The 20,650-nt window shown below is 60.3% G+C and overlaps 1 protein-coding gene and 1 long non-coding RNA gene across 3 annotated transcripts; one reads left to right on the top strand and one right to left on the bottom strand.

Moving 5' to 3' along the window:
- Positions 1 to 3,054: 3,054 nt before the first annotated feature.
- On the bottom strand, positions 3,055 to 20,489 carry LINGO3 (leucine rich repeat and Ig domain containing 3). 2 transcript variants are annotated; one of them, XM_082456971.1, is made up of 2 exons: positions 20,280 to 20,489; positions 3,055 to 9,001 (listed from the first exon to the last, which is right to left on the bottom strand). In XM_082456971.1, exon 2 carries the CDS (start codon positions 8,953 to 8,955, stop codon positions 7,177 to 7,179), a length of 1,779 nt encoding a protein of 592 aa, XP_082313097.1. In that variant the 5' UTR covers positions 8,956 to 9,001; positions 20,280 to 20,489; the 3' UTR covers positions 3,055 to 7,176. The 2 variants fall into 2 exon arrangements, with proteins under 2 accessions (XP_082313097.1, XP_082313096.1); XM_082456970.1 differs by lacking the exon at positions 20,280 to 20,489 and adding an exon at positions 11,167 to 12,574.
- On the top strand, positions 9,032 to 14,529 carry LOC309658428. Its single transcript, XR_014262233.1, has 3 exons — positions 9,032 to 10,834; positions 12,589 to 12,830; positions 14,111 to 14,529. It is a non-coding gene; the product is annotated as an uncharacterized lncRNA (long non-coding RNA).
- Positions 20,490 to 20,650: the final 161 nt, after the last annotated feature.

The following is a 20,650-nucleotide window of genomic DNA, read 5'->3' as shown; positions in this document are numbered from 1 at the left end:
CCCCCCCCATCCTGTCCCCTGGGCCTGCAAGAGCCTCACCTCGGGAGAGCAGCAGCCCCTACCTGACCAGTGCGGAGGGGCTGACCACAGGGATGTGTACCTCTTCTCCCAGCCCCCGGCAGGGTGGGGACCTGCTCTGCTTTGGCACCTCTGGGCGGTCTGGGGAGAGGCTGGCTGCCACCCACGGGCTCAGCCCTGAGTCCCCCACCAACCTCACCTCTCGCCTTGGGCTCCCTGCCAGCCTCAGACACGTCCATGGGCCCAGAGCTGCGCTCGCAAGGCCAGGCCGAGGTCGAGAGGTCGGCCCCACTGTCCCCAGCCTGCTGCAGCCACAGGGCTGGACCAGCGGCTTTATCTTCTTCGTTTTGCTTCAGGTTTTTCTTTCTTTCTACTTTAAGTTCTGACCAAAAAATTCCGGAGTCATCCCCAACCCCTACCCTCCACCCCTCCAGAGACCCTCCAGCTGAAACCAGAGCCTGAGTTCAGGGACCCGAGTGGTGGGTGTCGGGAGTGAGGGCACGAGGGCCACGCGGGGCCCTGCTGAGCCCTTGGGGTGCCCCCGGCCTCAGGCCGCTCCTCTCCCCTCTGGGGACTCGTGTTCCAGCAAGTCGGGCGGGGCCCCTGCAGCGCCTCTGCTCTCCCGAACCCCCTACTCCGTCGGCACTTAAGCCACACGACAGAAGTCTGTAGCGGGAGCTGCACACACGCCCCTGGGCGTGGACCCCAGGGAAGCAGGTGGTTCAAGGCAGAGCTTCAGGGACTGGACGCAGAGGCCCTCACTCGACGACCTTCGTGCGACGTAGTGTTGTACCCACCTGAGTATTGTATCATATATCGAGCCTTCTCTGTATTTTAACAAGAAAGCAAAACACTAGTTTCCTATTTAAGACTTTAAGGGTTTGTGGGGCAGGCGGGGTTAACACGACACTTGGTTTTGTTTTCCTTTTCCTTTGGTTTCATGTGGAATGCGTGCTCCTGAGTGTGTGCATGGACGTGTGTTACAACCTCACCAGGAGATTAGGCTGTTGGAGGCCAAAGGGCGGCTTACAGTTCTCTGCTTTAGTCACTTAATTCCTGAATGTTTCGGAGAAACAGGAAACAGAAAATAGCAGATGTCATGTAGGAAAGAGGATAAACACGACAAAAAAAAAAAAAAAGAAAAGCACAAAACCTATTTTTTAAACCAAAGCACATTTTGGATGCGTATGGAACCTCAATGGGCTCAGAAAAAAAGATACTAATATATTTATCTCATTGTTTGTTTACATAAACTTTTACAGTTTCAGACCTCAGCAGATAAAAGGCCAGTCCCAGTGAACCCCAGCTTCCACCAGAGCCCCTTCTGAGTAGGCCCTGGGGGGGGCATGGAGACCCCTGAGCCCTCCTCCCAGCCCGGCCTCTCCCAGCCCAGCTGGCACCACAGAGCCTGGGCCCAGGCTAACCCACCCCAGGCCTCCTGGCCAGACCCTGGCGGTCCTGCCAGCTGGCACAGCAGGGGTGGCTGTCACTTGTGGCCGCAGGACCTGAGCCTGGGCTTAGGTCCTTGGGATGGAGGTGCGCCCCCATCCCGCTGCTCTGCCTGTGACCCTCGGGTGGGTTGATGTGAGGGTCCCTCTCCTGCCAAAAAGCCAGGACCTTTGCGCAGCCCCGTGAGCTCCAGCGGGTCCCCGCCCCCTGAGAACCCCCACCTCCACCCTGGCCGTGGGAGGGGCTCACTGGGCAAACACTGCACGGACGGTGCAAACGCTCTGAACAGTGTTGTTTTTGTATCAATATGTCTGTGCAGTGACGAATGTATTTATTTCTCAGACTTGGGGCGAGCGAGTGGCAGACCAGGCTCCGACACCGCCGGGGCTCCTCCAGGATTGCAGAAAAGGTAAAGAAGGAAAGACGAACCTTTAAGCAAATACGAAATCTCAGAGACTCGCAGCATAACCACACACCTCAGCCTGTGAAACGAACAATCTGTACCCAGATGGACTTTCAGAACCTCACACAGCCGTGGGCTACCCCGACTCCCACCCTTCAGGATGCGCTGGACTGGCCGTGTGCAGGAATGCGATCCACCAGGGACCCCAGCCGCCCTGCCCGCGGCCGTCGGGAGTCGGGGTGAGGCCTGGGCAGCCGGGAGGGCAGGGTTCAGGGCAGAGGCGGCCGCACCCGTCCCGTCCCCTTGGCTTGGTGGGGGGTGGGGGACGAAAGCAGAGGTGCCAGGCCTCAGAACAGACCAGGGATCCCAGCCCTGCCGGCCCCCTGCAGGGACCAAGGCCCTCGCTCTTCCCCAGAGCCAAGTCGGGCATCACTGAACCTGTGAACCCGATGCCAGGAGCGGGTGGTGGAGCGGGGCCTGACCTCAGTCTGACATTCCAAATCAGGGGGTGGGTGTGCGCTGTGGGGACTGAGGCTGCCCGGGACCCCCTGCCTAGGACCACCCACACCCTGCCGGGCTTGTCACCCCACTTTAATTTTCTACCGGGAACCCCTCCCCCTACCTCACCTTGCTATTTATTGCTGTAATTTATTGACCTCAAATATGCTGCATAACAGACCTCACTCAGGGCCGGGAGGACCCCCAGGGCTCCCCGCCTCCCCTTGGCGGGGCCCCGGGGGGCCAGGTGCTGAGGGGAACCTCTCTGGCCCCCACCCATCACTTGCTTCCCCCCTCCCCCGTTGCGGGACCTCAGGTTGGGCACTGGCCCATTCACAAATACCTCGAGGGGGAGGAGGAGGGATGGGGTTATAGCTGTTTTGTTTATCGGGAACTGGAAGAGGAATCATGTCCTGCTACGCACCCTTCCCAGGAAGGGGGGACCATGCTCGCACTCCTGTACTGGCCACCGCTACGGTCAGTCATCACACCAAGTTCACATCCCTCGAGAGTATGGATAAATTCAGGTCAGAGCTGCAGGTATGCAATCCTCAAGTGTCATAGTAAAGCAGTTCACCGATCTCTCCATTTAGAAGTGTGCAGTCTTAATGTACAGTGATGAGAAACTGTTATTTTATGATCTTTTCATTAAAAGGGTGATTGAAAGAAAAACAACAACCCAGTAATCAAGATAAATAACATTGTAATATAATAATGTAATATTAGGAAAAAAATCTTATTTGCAAACTATGGCTCTCGGGGTGGCCGGCTGTTTTTGTAGATAAAGTTTTATTGGCACCAGGGCCAGGATTAGGGTGTGGGGAGTGAGGCAGGGTCATGCCAAGGCAGAGTGGATCCTGTCTTTATCTAAAAGGTTGCTATTGTGTCCATCGTGGACTCAGGGCATGAATTAATTTTGTTTGTAGACTATTGATCTTGATGACTGAGTTCTGGGTGCCAGGTCAGTGCCTCACTTGCCTGACCCTGGGGTGGGGTTTGGGGGGCGGGCAGAAGGGCCAGGCTAGGGCAAGCAATGACATCCCTGGGGACTTCTCCACCCAGGACAGGCAGGGTGGAGGGCAGCTGGTGCCCAGGGACCCCCCTGCCTGCCTCAAGATGACCCCTCCTTGGAGTGGTTGGGGGCCCTTTGTGGGGGAGGAGAGCAGATGCCAGCTGACATCTGCTCAGCACCCCAATGTGCCTACCACCCCACTGAGCCCCAATGGACAGTCCTCCCTTGAGGCCTAGAAATGGGGACCGATTGCCTCAGCTCACCCTGAAAAGTGGCCCCTGTGTGTCAGCCCTGGCCGGCCACCCCACATCAGGGTCAAACCCTCTGCAGATGGTAAAGCTGTTCTTTTATTTGAGAAGTGTTTCTGGAGCCCTGCGGGGGCTGGGGCCGGGCTCTCTGCATCCCTGGCATCGCCCTGAGCAAGGGCTCGGGATGCCAGATCCTCCCGAATTTCTCACGACTTGGCATTTCTGAGAAAAATGCCTCCATTTTTTGTGGCGCGCAGGGTTACATTCCCAAAGATGTCCATCTCCAGAACCTGTGAATATGCTGTGCGGCACGGCAGGGGGAAGCGGCTGCTGATTAGATGAGGATGGGGAGGACCCTGGATTCCCAGGGGGCCCAGCGTCATCACAGGTCCTTATGAGAGGGAGGCGGGAGGGTCAGAGGCAGAGAGAGACGGGAGATGCTGCGCTGCTGGCTGTGAGGATGCAGGAGGGGCCGTGAGCCAGGGATGCGGCGCCTCTAGAAGCTGGAAAAGGCGGGAACCGATGTTCCCCTGGAGCCTCCGGAAGGACCAGCTGCCAATCCATTTTAGACTTCTGAGCCCCAGAGCTGTCAAATAATAAATTTCAGTTGTTGTAAGCCACTAAGTTTTGTTACAGCAGCCATAGGAAGCTCAAACAGTTCCCTGCATAAAAGAGGACCATAATCCTCCAGTTTATAGATGAGCGCACTGCACAGAGAGGGGCAGCGACTTCCCCCAGGCCACACAGCACTGAGGCCACAGACACCCCTCTGAGGGGCCCCGCCTTGGGTTTCTAGCCACCAACGGGGCGGGTCCCCCTTCAGCTGCCCTTGGCCAGGGGAAGCCCCAGGGGAAGAAGTCGCCAGCTCCGGAGGCGCAGCAGGGACGGAGTGGGTCTGCACCTCATTTCTCCTTTCCTCCCTGCCGCTGGCTCTGCCCCTGGACCGAGCTCAGGTCAAGAGTTCCCCTGGACAGCCCAGTGCCACTGGTCCCTCTCAGCACCCTGCTTCTCCCTAGCTGGGGACTTGACCCTCCCTTTGCCCACCTGTAAAATGGGGTCATAACAGGACCCAGCTCACGGGGGAGTGAATACAGGCAGCACAGGGAACAGCGCCGGGAACAGCACGGGCACTCCGGAAGTGTGACCTCTAACCTTACCACACGGGGCATTCTCCACAAAGGCCCTATGACTCAGGGTCAGCTTTGGTGCTGAAGCCAGGCATCTCCCTCAGGGACCCCCAGCAGCCCCTACTTTGTGCCCCCATGCTTCCCATGAGAATTTTAAAAAACCCTGAAGTTTGTTATTAAATTGGTTTCATTTTTATTGGATTCCAACCAAATACAGCAGGGTAGGGGTGGGGGGGCAGGGGCTAGGGGTCTTGGTTGATGTTGGGACAGGGGGCGGGCAGAGGGGGCTGGGAGATCTCAATATGCTGACCTTCTGTAAGTCCTAACACTGCTGAGAACATACTCCCTCCTGTCTTGATGATGTTAAAGGCACTTGGATATCGTTTTGACGGGCCCTTGGTGTTGTCGTGGCAACCAAGGTCAGGAGGATGCTAAGGGAACAAAACTAGTCCATTCTGTTCGACTCTGTGTAGGGCTGCTGGACACCCCATTCGGCCCTCCCTTACTTCCTGTCATGAATGGGGTTGGGTGGGGTCCCCACCCTGGCTGGCTGTGGTCAGCAGCCTGCCACACAGCCCTGTTGGCCCATGTGCACACTGTGGAAGCAGGATCAGGGCCTCCCGGTGTTTCCAGCCCAGGGAGAATGGCCAGTGTCCCCTTCCACCTTCTGGCTGAATCCTTTGTGCAAAACTTCCAGGAGGGACAGCTTTCTCTCTGGCTCATCTCAGAAAGATCTTGAGGGATCCAGAATCCAAGTCAATCATCAAGCTTGTCCATGGGCCTGGCCTCTACGTATGTAGCAATAGGTTTGACCGTCAGACCCATTTTATAGATGTGGACACAAATGGTCCAGGTGGTCCTCGGTTGCCAACAAAGATTACACAGCTGCGAGGGCACAGAGCTGGCTTTGAACCTTCTTACAAGGTCCTTGAGAATACTGTCTAACCTCCCTTCTGGCCAGGGCCAGGCCACACAAAATTTCCTGTGCCCCTTCCCCCAAGGGATGCCCTAACTGGTCCGGCCGAGGTAGAGAGTCGGGGCAAGGACCAGGCTGGGCGAGGCAGGGTCATGTACGGTCCCTGTCTGGTATCTGAATACTTCTGCAAAACCTCAGCTCCTGCTTGCATACCCCCAGTGACTGGGAACTCACTATCTGTAGAGCAACAGGGCAGTGACCTTGGGGAAGCTCTTCTTTCACCTGAGCTACAGTCTTCCTGTGACCCTCTCTACTCTTTGGCCCAAGATCTGCCCCAACGTTGCAGAGACCAAGGTGCCTCTGTCACCTTCTCCCAATGACCCAGGTCCAGGCCTCCCTGTAGCTTGAACCTCTGTCCTGGCCTTTCTCCCCGTCGCTGCCCCTTCCATGCCCATAACAGGGACCCTGAGAACCGTCCACGCTCTGGTCTCCTTCCCGAGGTGAGCAATGGGCCATGGGACTGGGCAGGGGTGGTGCAGACTCGGGATTGAAGGTCACTCCAACTGGCCTGCTGGAGAGGGACACCTGGAAGCCGTGCTCCTGGGCCAGGACGGCTGTCCCTCCCGGGTGGTGAGGGCAAGGAAGCAGGTGGCAGCTGGGAGGGATGGTGGGAGGAACCAGGGAAACGGCTTCCCCTAGCAGGCAGCTCACCCTGCTTGGCCAGCAGGTCCTGGCGGGCGGGAGTCCGGGTGCAGGGGTCTGGGACCATCCTGCGTGCTGGACTGCCGCAGGGTGATGAGCCTGACCTCCTCAGCGAGACAGTAGCACAGCGCCTGAGATCTGCCCCAAGATGGCCAGCTGAGCAGGAGTTGGGTGTGAGCTGAATGTCTGCGTGCAGGCTGGCCTCTCCCCAGGGCCCTGCACACCCTTGGTGAGCTCTGGAGCTGGGGGCGCCTGCTCAGTGTCAGCTGGGTGTGGGGTGTGTGTGTTCCACTCTGGAGCCATGCGTCTGGTTGTATGTTCCGGGTGTGAGTGTGTGCTCTGGTGTAGGGACGGGGGCGGGGTGTGTGTGTGTGTGTGCGTGCAGGTGTGAACAGTGAGGGCTTTCACATGCCCCTGCTGACCTCCGTGGGGTTCCAGGTGTAGGCCATCTCCACCAGGTGTGAGCGGTTTACGCCCAGGACGCTGGGCCTCTGAGCACCACCCCCGCCCCCTGCCCAGCTCAGCGACCACACCAGGGGCAGGAAGACAGGGTGAAACCCTAAGAAAACGCTTGAGAAACTCTGCAAAAGATGCATCCTGATGAAAAAACAGTCCTGTGGCTGGGTCTCTACAAAAGCAGGGCAAGTTCTGCCAGGAGCCGGCTTGCGGCCGCCCCCTACGGGAAGCGCACAGATGGTGTCAGATGGGTCAGCCACGGGCTGGCGTGGACTTGGGCGGAGACGGAGACGCGGCCTCCGGCGCAGGCGCAGCGGCGGGGGCCGCGGGAGGTGGGCCGGGGCCTCTTAGATCATCTTCATGTTGAACTTGCGGGCGCCTCCCTGGCCGGTAGCCGCGGCGGGCCCGTCCACCTTGGGGAAAGAGTACTCCACCGAGAAGTTGTTCTTGTGCTGCCCGCGGCCGCGGCTCCACACGAAGAGAAGCAGGAAGCAGAAGAGGACGACGCCCAGGAAGGTGATGCAGCCCATGGCGGTAGACACCAGGATGGTGGTGAGGTCCAGAGGGAAGCGCGCGGCCGCCTGCGTGTCGTTGCGGCCCTCGCCCGGGGTCCGGTTGGCGGCCGGCTCGGGCTGCACGCTCAGCGTGGCGAAGTAGGTGTCGTTGCCGCCCGCGTTGCTGGCCACGCACGTGTAGGTGCCGCTGTCCCCTGGCCGCGCGTCCCGGATCTGCAGCGTGCCGCCCGGCAGCACGCGCGCCCGGCCGGCGCTGGCGGCGGTCACCGCGCGGTGGCGCGGCGTCACCCAGGCCACGGTGGGCGCCGGCTCGCCCTCGGCGCGGCACTGGAAGCGCACGTCGTCGCCCGCGGCCGCCGTGACATGCTGCAGCCGCCGCTCGCGGATCTTGGGCTTGCGGCACACGAAGTACTCGAAGAGCACCGAGTCCGGCAGGTTGCGCAGCGCGTCGCCGCGGACCTCGGCTGGGGTGGCGCAGGCCGGCAGGCGGCCGTCGAAGTTGAGGGTCTTGCGGCGCTGCACGATCCAGAGCAGGCGACAGTCGCAGGCCAGCGGGTTCCCGTCCACGCGCAGCGTCTCCAGCGTGTTGACCGAGTGGAAGGTGCTCTCCTCCAGCGTGGACAGCAGGTTGTTAGAGACGTTGAGTAGGCGGATCTGCCGCAGCCCCAGGAAGGCCTGCGGCTCCACCACGGCCAGCAGGGCCCCGGCCAGGTGCAGCTCACGCAGGCGCACCAGGTCGCGGAAGGACCCTCGCGGCACTGTGCTGATGGGGTTGTGCGAGAGATTGAGGCAGGTGAGGTGGGCCTGGTGGCGCAGGGCGGCGGCCGGCACGGCGGTGATGTTGGTGTGCGTGACGGACAGCGAGGTCAGGTTGAGCCCCCGCAGGCTGCCGGCGGCCACCTCCTCCAGCAGCGGCCAGTTGTCGATCTCCAGGTGCAGCAGGCCCGGGAGACGCTGGAAGTTCTGATCCTCCAGGGCGGCGATGGCCAGGTGCCGCAGCCGCAGGGCGCCCAGGCCCCGCAGGTGGCCCAGCGACTCGCCCGACAGCGCCGTCAGGTTGCAGCGCTCCAGGGTCAGCTCCTCAAGCGCCAGCAGCCCCGCGAAGGCCCGACGCGAGATGAACACCAGGTCGTTGTCGCCCATCTCCAGCCGGCGGAGGCTGTGCAGGTCCTGGAAGGTGTAGTCCAGGAGGATGACCAGCTTGTTCTCGCTCAGGTCCAGCAGCGTGAGGTTGTCCAGGTGCGTGAAGACGCCGGGCGGGATGAGCTTCAGCAGGTTGCCGCGGAGGCGCAGCACTCGCAGATGCGGCAGGTTGGCGAAGGCGCCGGGCTCCACGTGCGCGATCACGTTCTCGCTCAGGTCCAGCTCCTCCAGCAGCGGCAGGGCGGCCAGGTCGCCCGGGTTCAGACAGCGGATGCGGTTGCGGCTGAGCTCTAACAGGCGCGTCTCGGCCGGGATGCCGTCGGGCACCGCGGTCAGCCGGCGCCGGGGACAGGCTACCGCGCGCATCTGCGCTGTACACTCGCAGCGGGCCGGGCAGCCCCCAGCGGGGGGCGGGGCCGCGGGCAGAAGCAGGAGCTGCAGGCTCAGGACACACAGCCAGCAGGTCATGGTGCGGAGCCTGGGCCTAGGGCCGCGCCACCATCCTCGTGGGCACCTGAGGGCGGGGGCAGCGTTAGCACCCGCCATCCCGCCACCCCGGCCCGGCCCGGCCCATCCCATCCTAGTAGCGCGCTCAGGAAGCGATTACCCACCGTGGGACCCGGGATCCCCCTCTGGGGTGTCTACCCAAGGGCTGGGTAGGGAAGCAGTGTGGACGGATGATCAAGGTGATCAGGGTCCATGGAGGGGGTGACTTCAGACCAGGACAGGTGACATTTGAGCTGAGACCCTGTGCTGGGTTGAACTGTGTTCCCCCGAAAGAAACGTTCAAGTCCTAACCCTGGTACGTGGGAAGGGGGCCTCGTTTGGAAATAGGGTCTTTGCAGATGTGCTGAGTTGAGACGAGGTTATATTGGATTAGGGTGGCCCTGAATCCAGTGACTGATGTCCTTATAATAAGAGGGAAGTTTGGACTCACACATAGATGCACACAGAGGGGGAAAGGCCGCGTGAAGATAGAGGCAGAGGTTGGAGGGATGCGTCTGCAAGCCAAGGATGGCGGGGTCCCCCAGAAGTTGGGAGAGGCAGGAAGGACCCTCCCTTGGAGACTTCAGAGGGAGCATGGCCTGAGACCCCTGGATTTCAGACTTCTGGCCTCCAGAACTGGGAGAGCATAGATTTCTGTTGTTTTCAGCCACTCAGTCTGTGGTACTTTGTTTTTGGCAACAGGAAGCTAATACAGACCCAAAGAATGACCAGGAAAGGGCCCATGGGTGTTGCAGAAAGAGGGTTCCAGGCTGGGGGAAGAGCCAGTGCAAAGGCCCTGAGGCAGAAGGAGTGGCTGGCGAGGCTAGGAGTACAATGAGTGGGGGTGGGGAGTGGGAGATGCACTGGAGGGGTCACGGAGGCTGGATGATGTGGCTGGGGAGGCCCGGAGGGACAGATGCCAACACGCCTGGGCCTTTGCACCTGCGCCTTCCGAGTTGCTCCATCTCTCCTGACAGCCAGCTGGCCCTCCATCCCCTGTCCCCACACTCTGCTGGGCTGCAGCCCAGATCCTGGGGCCAAGGTGGGTGGGGGTGGGGAGGGCATAGGCAGATGGCAGCCTGAGGGTGCTGCTCCGTTGGCCAGGCAGCTATTTTCAGCATCTTAGCAGCTGAAGCCCCCAGGCATCCCCTGACTCCCCCTGACACATCCTTGCTGCCTGTTTCCTCACTGTTCCCACAGGCCCAGCTCAGCAAGGACCCAGGCTGTAGATTCTCATCTGCTAAACAGCGGTGAGGCCAGCTCCGGCCTTCCTGGGCCCTTTTGGGAATTTTAGGTGAGCATTAACACACACAGAGCCCCGAGTAGCTTAATGCCAGAGGTGAACCATACGTCACTGGGGGGGAGAGTTTGTATTTTGCAGGTGTCATCAATTTAAGATGAGGTCACACTGGAGCAGGGTGGGCCCTGATCCAATGACTGGTGTCCTTATGAAAAGGGAAATTTGGATGCAGACACTCAGGGAAGATAGCCACGTGACAACAAAGGCAGAGACTGGAGTGATGCATCTATAAGCCAAGGGACACCAAAGATTGCCAATAACCACCAGAAGCTGGAAAAAGCAGGGAAGGATCCACGCCTAGAATCTCTGGAGGAAGCACAGCCCTGCTGACACCTTGATTTTGAATGTCTGGCCTCCAGAACAGAGGGAATAACTTTCTGTTGTTTTAAGCCACCATGTTTGTGGTATTTCATTATGGCAGCTACAAGACCTAAAGGAATATCCATGGATCCACAAGAAAAACTCACACATGGGAGCAGAGTGAACAAGGAGGTTTGCTGCAGAGTCGTTTGGAACAGCAAAAACTGGGACTAACCTAGATATCCATCAATAGGGGATCAGGTAAATAAATTGTGGTCTGTGCCTGCTGTGGAACACAGGGAGACTTGTATGTGCCAATGAAGAAAGACAGTGGAGATGTAGTTATATGGGGGGGGGGGAATAAAAATCCCAAAACTAACCTAAGTGTCCATCAATAGGGGATTAGTTAAATAAACTGTGGTCTGTGCCTGCTGTGGAATCAAGGAGCTCTGTATGTACACAGTAGGAAAAGAGAGCTGAGATCTAGTTATATGGAGGAAAAATGGAACTAACCTAAGCACCCATCAATAGGGGATCAAATAAGCCATAATCTATGGTTATTGTGGAATGCTGGGAGATTCAAATGTACCCACAAGGAAAGCTGGCTGAGGTGTAGTTCCACAGCAGGCCAGGGGGGATCAAGGTTGCCAAACAATCACAGACGGCACAATCCTATTCATGGCAAAATAAAATCAAACATCAAACTCAGTTCTTGATTTGGGTGGGCACATAAACACAAGCGCAGGTGCCCCTGAAACCCTGGGAATTCACACACCGTTCGGGGCAGCACTGTGAGAGGCGGGAAGGGAGTTGCCGTAGTGGAGAGTGTGGTCACATCATGAGCAAACCGAGGCGCCCCTGGCCTCCAGGAGGTCACAGGTCTTAGCTCCCTGTCCCCGGCTGGGGAACCTAGCAGGGGGGCAGAGGGAGGGAGCGAGAGGCATCTGGTTGTGCCTTCCCACTGCAACTGTCCTTAATCCCGACCTGGGCATTGCAGGGAACATAACCCTTCCCCGAGGCAAACTCCTTTCCCAGGCTCTTTTTCTAGGTCATTCTCTCCCGTGTCGTTGCCCTGGACAGCATGTGGAGAGGCCGTGTCCCAGGAGGGGACATGACAGAACTGATGGTCCCCTGTTCAGCCATCTCTTTCTATGTTAAAGGGGCTCTGAGGTCACTCCCAGGTCGCCATCCCAGCCCAGGCCGCTCCCTGTGGTCAAGGGATAACTGTCCCCCAGCCGGGGATGGGGCACAGCTCCTCAGCAGTCTGCTTTGGAGGAGCAAGGCCCTCCCTGGCTCTGCCCCAAGAAGGAAATGGCTGGTATTGTTCAGCCCCCCAAACAGACTCCTTGTGGGGGCAGAGCTGCCTGCGTTGTTCCTTCTGCAGGAGAGAATTTCATGCGCCCGGCCCCTCCTTGCCTTCCCCTCCTCCCTCTCTCCCCCTCGCTCTCTGCTCCAGCCCCACAGGCCTCCTCGCTGTTTCTCCAACATGCCCGCTATGGTCCTGCCCCAGGGCCTTTGCACGGGCTGTGCGAGACCCAGACCACTGTCCCTTCATGGCTCTCTCCCTGACTTTATTTGGGTCTCGCCCCCAGTGTCACTTCCCCGGTGACTCTCTGCACTAAACTACCCCTCCCCTCCCCCCAGGCTCTCTGAAATGCACCTTAAACCCCTGTTCAAAGCTGGTCTCTCTTCCTGGACTGGAAACATCATCTTCATCATTATCATCATCTTCATCAAAATGGCAAACTCTGCTATAGCCCCTGCTCTGGGCCAGCCCTGGGCTAAGGCTCCACCTGGATCGGCCCATTTAATTCCCACAACAACCTCACAGGGGTGGGTCCCCACTGTCACGCCCACTTTACAGATGGGAACACTGAGGCTCAAAGCAACATAAGTCACCCTCTCAGGTTCACACCGCATGTCAGAGGTGGCAGGGGACAGTCTCAGAGTGAGGTGGGGTGGTGCTACACCCTGTAACACTCGCTAATCTTTTTTTTTTTTTTTTTTTTTAACAGAGGCAGGAGAGGGTCCTGGCAGTTCATCCAGCTAGAATTCAAACTACGGCTCTGTTTTTGCTGGACCTGTTTTCATCATCCCCTGTGGAGATCCTGTAACACTGGTCTCCTCTCATTCGTTGATTCCGTCCATCAGTCAGTCAACAAACATCTACTGTGCCAGGCATTTTCCACGTGCTGAGGACACACAGTGCGTGAGACAAAGGGGTCAGCTTTCTTGGAGCCCACGGATAATAAAAGAGGTAAGTAAATACACTCTCTCCCGCCTTAGGTGGCCATAAGTGGAGAGAAATAAATCCAGGAAAAGGGCGAAGGGGGTGTTGAGGGGATTGCAGTGATCTAATTTGCCAAGAAAGGGACATTCATACAAAGACTTAGGGAGGGAGAAAGGGAGCCTAGCGGGGGGGTGAGGGTGGGTAGCAGGGCTGGGCCGTTCAGCCAAGGAGGCCGGGGACGGGCGCTGCAGAGAGAGGAAGGTGGACTTTTTACAAACTTAAAATTTTTTTTTTAAGTTGGAAAGAAGTTTTAAAAAAATAGTTGTCGCAGAACAGTATCAGGAAGGAAGTACTTAAGTGACGAGAGGTCAGCACGGCCAGGGCACAGCCACTGTGATACAGTAGCAGAAAGGCCGGCAGAGACCTCGGTTCTGACGTGCTGTGTAACCTCCAATGAAAAATGCACCCTCTCTGAACCTCGCCTGTCAAAGGGGGCAAGTCCCGGGGCGCCCTCGGAGCACTCGCGCTGTAACTGCTCCCGGGATGAGAGGATAGCTGGTCCTTGGCGCCCAGCGGGGCCTGCTCCAGCTGTGACCCAGTTTGTGAGCTATAACCTCTCCCCCCAGCATGGGCCTGTCATCTCTGTGCGGGGTGGGTGGACTCGCAGCTGGGCTGGGGCTTGTGATGCCTCCCCCTCCCCCCCAGGGTTCTGGCCCCTCCCCCCCAGGGTTCTGGCCCCTCCACTGTGGGAAGGTCTGGTCTGGGTGAGGGAGCGGCGGGGACTTGACTCTGTCTCTAGCAACCCCGTTCATTCACTTACCCCGACGTTGGCTGGACTGGGAAGCGGGAGAGCTCTCGGGAGGGTGGTCTCGGTGGAGGGCTGGGCGCCCTGAGCAAGTGAGTCACCCTCTCTGGGCCTGTTTCCTCGCCTGGAGGCCTGGGCCTTGAGGTGGGCTTAGAAGGCCAGGATCCCAGGTCCCGATTAGGGTGGGGGTCTGGATTCCAGTCCTGCTTTTGCTGCTAAGTTTTTAGGGCATCGGGTCCATTTCCTGAAAGGTGGTGAGAAGGCCAGCCAGCTGTGAATGCTGGTGGGAAGGGCAGGCGGGGGCTGGGAGGGACAGGGCTGGCAAAGGCCACTCAGTGGGGCCGTGCTGGATGGCAAAATGAGGCCGTGTGGACAGGTCCATGTTGATTCTGCACCTTCTCTGCCCCTTCCCTCCTCCTTGAGGCAGGGGCCTTGGGGGAGGTGACACCCACAGGGCGGTCGAGGTCACCACCTGCCCTCCAGACACTCCTTTTCCCCCCAGGGACCTGCCACCCTCTCCACCCAGGACTAAATACCATCTGTTCACTGATGACTCCTGACCCTGTGTCTCTCCTGAGCTCCAGCCCTGGGGACCAGCCACATCCCTGACATCGCCCGGAGGCCCCACAGTGTCCCGACGTCACCCGTCCCCTGGCAGCTCCTCATTCACACCCCCGGCCAATCCATCACCAGGTGCTGTCAGCTCCACCTCCAAATATATCCCAGATCCACCTTGCTCTGCATCTCTGCCACCGCCAGGCCACCACCAACCCACTCCAAACCCCCCTCCTGTCAGCATGGGCTCCAGCTCACCCACCACCGTTCAACAGACACCCTGCCTTCTTCAGGACTCAGTGTCCCCACCTTCAGAATGCACTGGGGTTGTGTGAGGTCCCTCAGCATCGCTGACTTCCGGGGCTGGATCAGTCTCTGTGGGAGGCCATCCTGGGCACTGTGGGGTGTGTAGCAGCATCCCTGACCCCCACCCCATCGACGCCAGGAGCCCCCCAGTCGTGACAACCACAGACGTTCCCAGACATCGCCCACATTCCCTGGGGGGCGGGATCGCCCGGGTGAGACCCGCTGTCGTAGAGGATGCTGGGCACAGAGCAGGCATCCAGTGGCTGCCCCAGGAGGAGACAGGCTGATTATCAGCCTGTGTTATAGATGGGGAAGCAGAGGCCCAGAGAGGGGAAGTGACTTGCCCAGGGCCACACAGCAGGTGAGAAGCAGATGTAAGACTTGGATCCAGGACTCCACACCCTGTCCTCCCACGGTTCTTCCAGGGTCGGGGCGGTGGGAGCCCATCCTCGTGGGACCCTGACTTCCTTCAGCTCTGCAGACCCAGCAGCCTGCCCTGTGCCAGCCGGGCAGAACTGTGAGGCCCCGGGGCTGCCCTTGGCAGAGCGAGGCTCCCTCCCCCCACGCCATGGTCAGCGAGCACGCGGCTCGTGGCCAAGGGTGGAGGAGGCCCTGGGGGCCAGCCTGGCCCTTCCTGGGCTGCGGGTGCACCTGTGTTGGGGCCGAGTCCCCATGTGACTGTTGGTGTGGGAAAAACTCCTCGCCACGTGGATTGAGCGCCGCTCACGCTGAGCGTGGTGCAGACCAGACCCCCTGAATACCCAGGGCCACCCCCCCTCATTTTCCACGCCGGGGAGCCAGAGCCTCAGGGCTGGTGGCCGAGAACCTTCCCATCTCTTCTCCCCAGCGAGGGGCAAATCCCACTGTGGCAGGGCTGCCCTGGCCACACTCCAGGACTCCCTCTCTCCCTCTGAACCCCAGTGGGCCAAGCGTGGGTGCTGGGGGCTCAGCAGCACCGGGGCCTTCCTCGGGGCGTTTTTTCCCCATTTCAAGTGTCCAGTGTTTTTTTTAGTATTTTCACATATATGTGCAGCCATCACCTCTAATTCCAGAACATTCCATCACCCGCAGAAGAAGCCGTGTCCCCATGAGCACTCACCCCCTACCCCCTGCCCCAGCCCCTGACAACCCACTCTCTGTGTCTGTGGATCTGCCTGTTCTGGACGTTTCCCATCCATGGAATCACACACTGTGTGGCCTTCTGTGTCTGGCTTCTCTCACTGAGCATCGTGTCGGGTGGGCAAACAGGCAAGACATGCAAACACATCCATGAAGTAGACCGTTTGGGAAAAGTGGGGGTCTGTTATCTGGTCTGATGCTTTGTCCAGCATGGCCGGGAGGGCCTGTCTGAGCTGAGTCCTGAGCGGCGGGCAGGAGTGAGCAGGCAAAAGGCCGGGAAATGGTGTTCCGGGTGGAGGGATCCGCCGGGGCAAAGGCCCTGGGGCGGGAATAGGCTGGTGCTCGGAGGACAGAAAGGGGGGTTGAGGCTGGAGGCTCAGGGTGCGTCTGAGTTTGGGTCTGGGGGGTCGGGGTTGGCAAGGGTGGAACCACGCAGGGCTCTGAACCCACAGTGAGGTGTTGGGACTTGATTCTGAGAGTGCGGGGGAGTCATGGGGGGATTTTGGGCAGGAGCAGGACGTATCTGAGCTGGAGTCTGAAGATGCGTCTGGCTGTGTGTGTTCCGGCCCTGTCACCCCGCATCATCTGAGGCTGGAAACTTGTGTCTCCTGCCTGGACAGCACTGTCCCAGGGGCGGGGCCCACGTTAGTCCTCCTTCTACCCCCCACCGCCAACATGCACGGAGCTGGGTGCTCTGAGGGCCCAGGAATATCCAACCAATGAAGCAGAGAATCAGCGAAATCCCACGCCAGGACGAGCGCTTCCGGGTCTCCATCAGAGCCCGCCCCCGACCGCCTTGGAAGAGACTTTTAAGGCCCTGAGCCTCAGCTTCCTCTTCTGCAAAAGCGACTCATGTGACTGACAGCCGCCCCCCGGGGCTGACGGAGTGGCAGGTGAGAAGTCGGAGAGAAGATACTTCATAACCTGGGCGCCTTCAGAAAAGTCTCCACTGGGTGCCGGCTGGGGTCGGGCGCCCCTAGACCTTGTTCTGCCCTCGGCCAAGTCCTCACCTCATCCGTTCATTCATTTATTCATTCATTCAACAAGCACTGAATGGGCACCTTCTGTGTGCCAGGCGCTGCTCTTTGAGGGAAACAGCTTTGAACAATACGGACGGAATCCCTGCCACTCATCCACGGGTGATAAACAGAAGGAGTAAAACAGAGGCCACGTGTGGACAGGGCTACGGAGAGGAAGAACGGGGGAGGTGGGGGTCTGTGGTCGGCAGAACAACGCCCCCATCCAAAGATGCCCGCGCACGACCTGATCCCTGGAACCTGCCAGTGTTACTTTACGTGGCAAAGGGGGATGAAATCAAGGATGCTGAACAGTTCACCCTGAGACGGGGATGACCCTGGATTCCCTGGGGAGCCCACTGTCATCCCAGGGTCCTTATAAGAGGGAGGCGGGAGGGTCAGAGGCAGAGAGACGGGAGATGCTGCGCTGCTGGCTGTGAGGATGCAGGAGGGGCCGCGAGCCAGGGATGCGGCGCCTCTAGAAGCTGGAAAAGGTGGGAATCGCTGCTCCCCTGGAGCCTCCAGAAGGACCAGCCCTGCCCACGCCTGGATTTAGCCCCGTGAGACCCCAGTCGGACTCCTGACCCCCAGGACTGTCAGAGAATCAGTGTGTGTGGTTTCAGCACTAGGCTTGTGGTGATTTGCGGCAGCAACCTCAGGAGACTCACGCAGGGTCTTTGCAGATTTGAAGAGGAGGTGGGTGGAGGCCTCCCCAGAGCTGTGCGCCTGCTCTTCCGGGTGGAAGGTGGAGGGGGCCGAGCTCCCCGCAGGGTCTGCCATCAGCCTCAGCTGCAGGGCAGGGACCTACCCCGGGGGAGGAGCCCGAAATCTGTCCGTCCAGGCAGGACCTGGGAAATGGAGACCCCTCCTCCCCTTCGCCCCAAGCTGTCCTTTACCCAAATTTACTAGGAAGTTCTTAAGCCGAGGGGGCTGGGGTTGCCGGGGCCCCTCCCCTGGAGCAGAGGCAGCCCAGCCCCAGGACCCCTGGCCAGGTAGCTAGCTCCCTCCTTCCCTCCTGGCCAGGGCCCCTCCCCCTCCCATCCCTTCTATCTTGAGCCAGCTTTTGCCCCCGACTGGCCACAGGGGACTCATCCTCCGGACCCCTCTCAGGCTGGGGGATGCTGAACACTCCCTTGAGCAAGGCTGAGCCAGGCCCCCGCCTGCAGGCAGCAGCTGAACCCACCAGGAGGGCGGGGGCGGGGGGAATAGATCGTTGCAGCCAGCCCCTCTGTCCCCGGGGCCACAACTGGGGCCAGAGGGAGCAAGGGCAGTGCGGCTGGCAGGTCCTCGAAGCGTTCCCTGTTCAAGCGGCTAGACCGACTTGGGAGGTGGGGCCCAGCCACAAGCAGCGCCCGGCCCTCTGAGGCCTGCTTCTGGGGACGCACTGCCGACCCCTCAGGATTGGTGCAGCCTTCGTCCTAGATCCGGGCCCTCCTGGGACTTTGATCCATGACAATTCATTAAGCCCTAATTAGCCTCCAGCTGCCGTTAGTCCCCGTTAACCCTTCGGGGGGCTGGGGGCCTCCTGACCCACTTTCCTTGCCAGCCTGTGCAGGGGGGCTGTGGACCGCCCTCTGCAGGTGAGGCCTCTAGATCTGGAACCACGTTTTGAATGCCCACTGTATAGCACAGCCGCTCAGCCACTAGCCCAGCCGAGCCCCGAGGTGGGGGAATAACGAAACCCACTTGAAGAAAAGGAGACTGAGGGTCAGAGTGGTCCCCAGCTTGCCTGGCAGCACTCAGCTTAAGAGTCAACATTTGAACCCGGGTCTGATGCCAGCTCCCTTTCACTGAATCCCAGAGCCCTACTGGAGCGTGGATGGACGGCCCTCTTAAGAGGCCCAGGATTGACATGGGGTGGTGTGCGGCTCGCCCGGGCCCACCCAGGACAAGCTTTGCTTGGAGAGTTCTCCAAGGGGCTCTCTACCTGGTGACTAGGTGGTGACTCAGGGGAGCCCAAGAATGACAGCATTGTGGGAAGAGAAATCAAGTTGATGCCTAAGATCTGCTTTGTAATTCCCACTCAGCAAGGCACCTTCGGATCCCAGGCATCATGCGGGGGTGGCTAGGAGCAGCCCCCTCCATTCTACAGATGAGCACACTGAGGCCGAGCAGGTGCAAGGCAGAGCTGCTGGGGTACCAGAGAGGATGATCATGGCTGCCCCACAGTCACAGAGCGTCTATCTCATGGCAGCCCCATGCCGGGGGTCCAATGCACCTCCATTTATTACATCCCGTGTTGATGTCCATCTCAAAACTGGAGCTCAGAGAGGGGCTGTCCTTTGCCGGAAGTCACCAGCTGGGACAGGGAACAGAGAAGCAGGCCGAGGACAGCTGGCTTTAGCCCTACTGAGCCCTCGTCCCAAGGTTGGGCGGCCCCTTCCCATCTCCCCACGCTATCCAGGTAGAGCGGAGGAGCTGCATCTGCGGGGGAAGCCTATGGGGTGGGCCCACGGGGTCTTCCAGCTCAGATCCTGTCTCAGATGGCTGCCACTCCAGCTCAGTGGGGAATGGAGCAAGGCAGTATGCCCGCAGCCCAACGGCCCCAGACCTCTCCCCGCTTGCCTGCACCTGGTTTCCACCAGTCTCATCCACAGAGACCCTGTGTCCTCCACCTCTGGGCACTCACACGCCATAGCCGTCCCAGCCTCCACACCTCCTCCAGGGAGCCCTCCTGGGTTGCTCCAGGTTTCAGAGCCTTGCTGTCCCTGTAAGTTCCCCCATCAAGCCCCAGATGGTCCCTCTGCTGCTACCATACTGCAGCAGACACCCCCTCCCCATGCCCCCACCAGCAACCATCTCTGTACAAACATGGCACTGCTTGTTAAAAATGCAGGTTCTGGGGCACAAACCCCAGAAGTTCTGATTCCTCAGAACTGGGGGGCCGGGGTGCCTGTGTTGTCAGTGCCTGGGGCACATGTTGAAAAAACCAGTCACAAGGCGGTCTCAAAAATAAGGACCGGGTCCTTTCCTGCACCTGCACCCAGATCAAGCAAGGCACAAGGTGCTGTCCCCCACCCTCACAACTTGTTGAATGGGGCTCAGTGGCCTCCCAGGCCTGGCCCCAGAGGCCCTGGGGGGCACCCATGCCCAACCTCACGGGATGGAGAGAAGCTCCCCCGACCCCATCCTTGCTGCTGCTTGGACACAGGCCCTCAGTGCAGGGGGCTTGGCCCTGTGCTCCCAAATCCCTCCCACCCGGCTGAGCTGTCCCCAGCCCCAGGGATGCAGCAGGTCCTGGTGTGGACCCCAAACGCTTCCTTCTCCTTCCTGGCAGCTCGGCACCCCCTTGGCTGGACCAGACCCCGCTGGAGGGGAGGGCAGGAAGGCTTGGGGCTGACGCTACCATCCCGACCGTCGTCCACCCCCAGACCCAGCCAGTCCCCCTTCCTTCCCCTCATGGAAGGGGGCGCATCCCCCCAGGCGTACCCACTGCCCCAGAGAGAAGCCCACCTGCCTCCCTGCTCCTCGGCGCCCCAGGGGAGGAACGGGGGACCCCAGCATGGGGAGTGGCCCCCCAAAGTTTCCAGGGGGAGCGCTGGGGGCCTGGCGAGGAGCAATGAGCCCGGGAGGGGCGCTCAGTGAGAGTGGTCCCCGGGCGAGGGTGGGGGCTTGGGGGGGGGCGCTGCGGAGCGCAGGCGCAGCGGGGTCTCGGGGTCCGGCGCGGCCACTCACCTGGGCGGCTCCGGCGCGGACAGGGCGCGGGCTGCGGCGCGGAGGCCGTCCGGAGCCGACAAGAGCAGCCGCCACCTCCCGGGTCCACCGTGCGCGCCGCCGCCGGCGCGTGCCCGCCGCCGCCCTCCACGGCGCGCGGAGCGGGGACGCGTGGGGCTGCGCTCGGCCGTGCGCGCGGCCCGCCGGCTGGGCTGCGCGGTGACCCGACCGCAGGCAGTTGTGCGGGGCTGCGGGGCGCGAGGACACGTGCGCGCAGGTGCCGGGACTTGCGCCAGGGCGGCGGGCGGGGGAAGGGCAGGGCGTCCAGGACCCGGGAGCGCCTGCCGCTCGGTGCGCACCCGACGCGGTGGCGCGAGTGAGGGCCACCCCGT

Source organism: Balaenoptera physalus (genome assembly GCF_965194825.1).
Source record: "Balaenoptera physalus genome assembly, chromosome: 3".
Taxonomy (NCBI): domain Eukaryota; kingdom Metazoa; phylum Chordata; class Mammalia; order Artiodactyla; family Balaenopteridae; genus Balaenoptera; species Balaenoptera physalus.
Note: the sequence above shows the minus strand (reverse complement) of the source record. Positions and strands in the feature narration are given on the sequence as shown.

Excerpts from the sequence above, each read along its gene's own strand:
- LINGO3 (XM_082456971.1), bottom strand. The coding sequence starts at position 8,955 with ATGACCTGCTGGCTGTGTGTCCTGAGCCTGCAGCTCCTGCTTCTGCCC.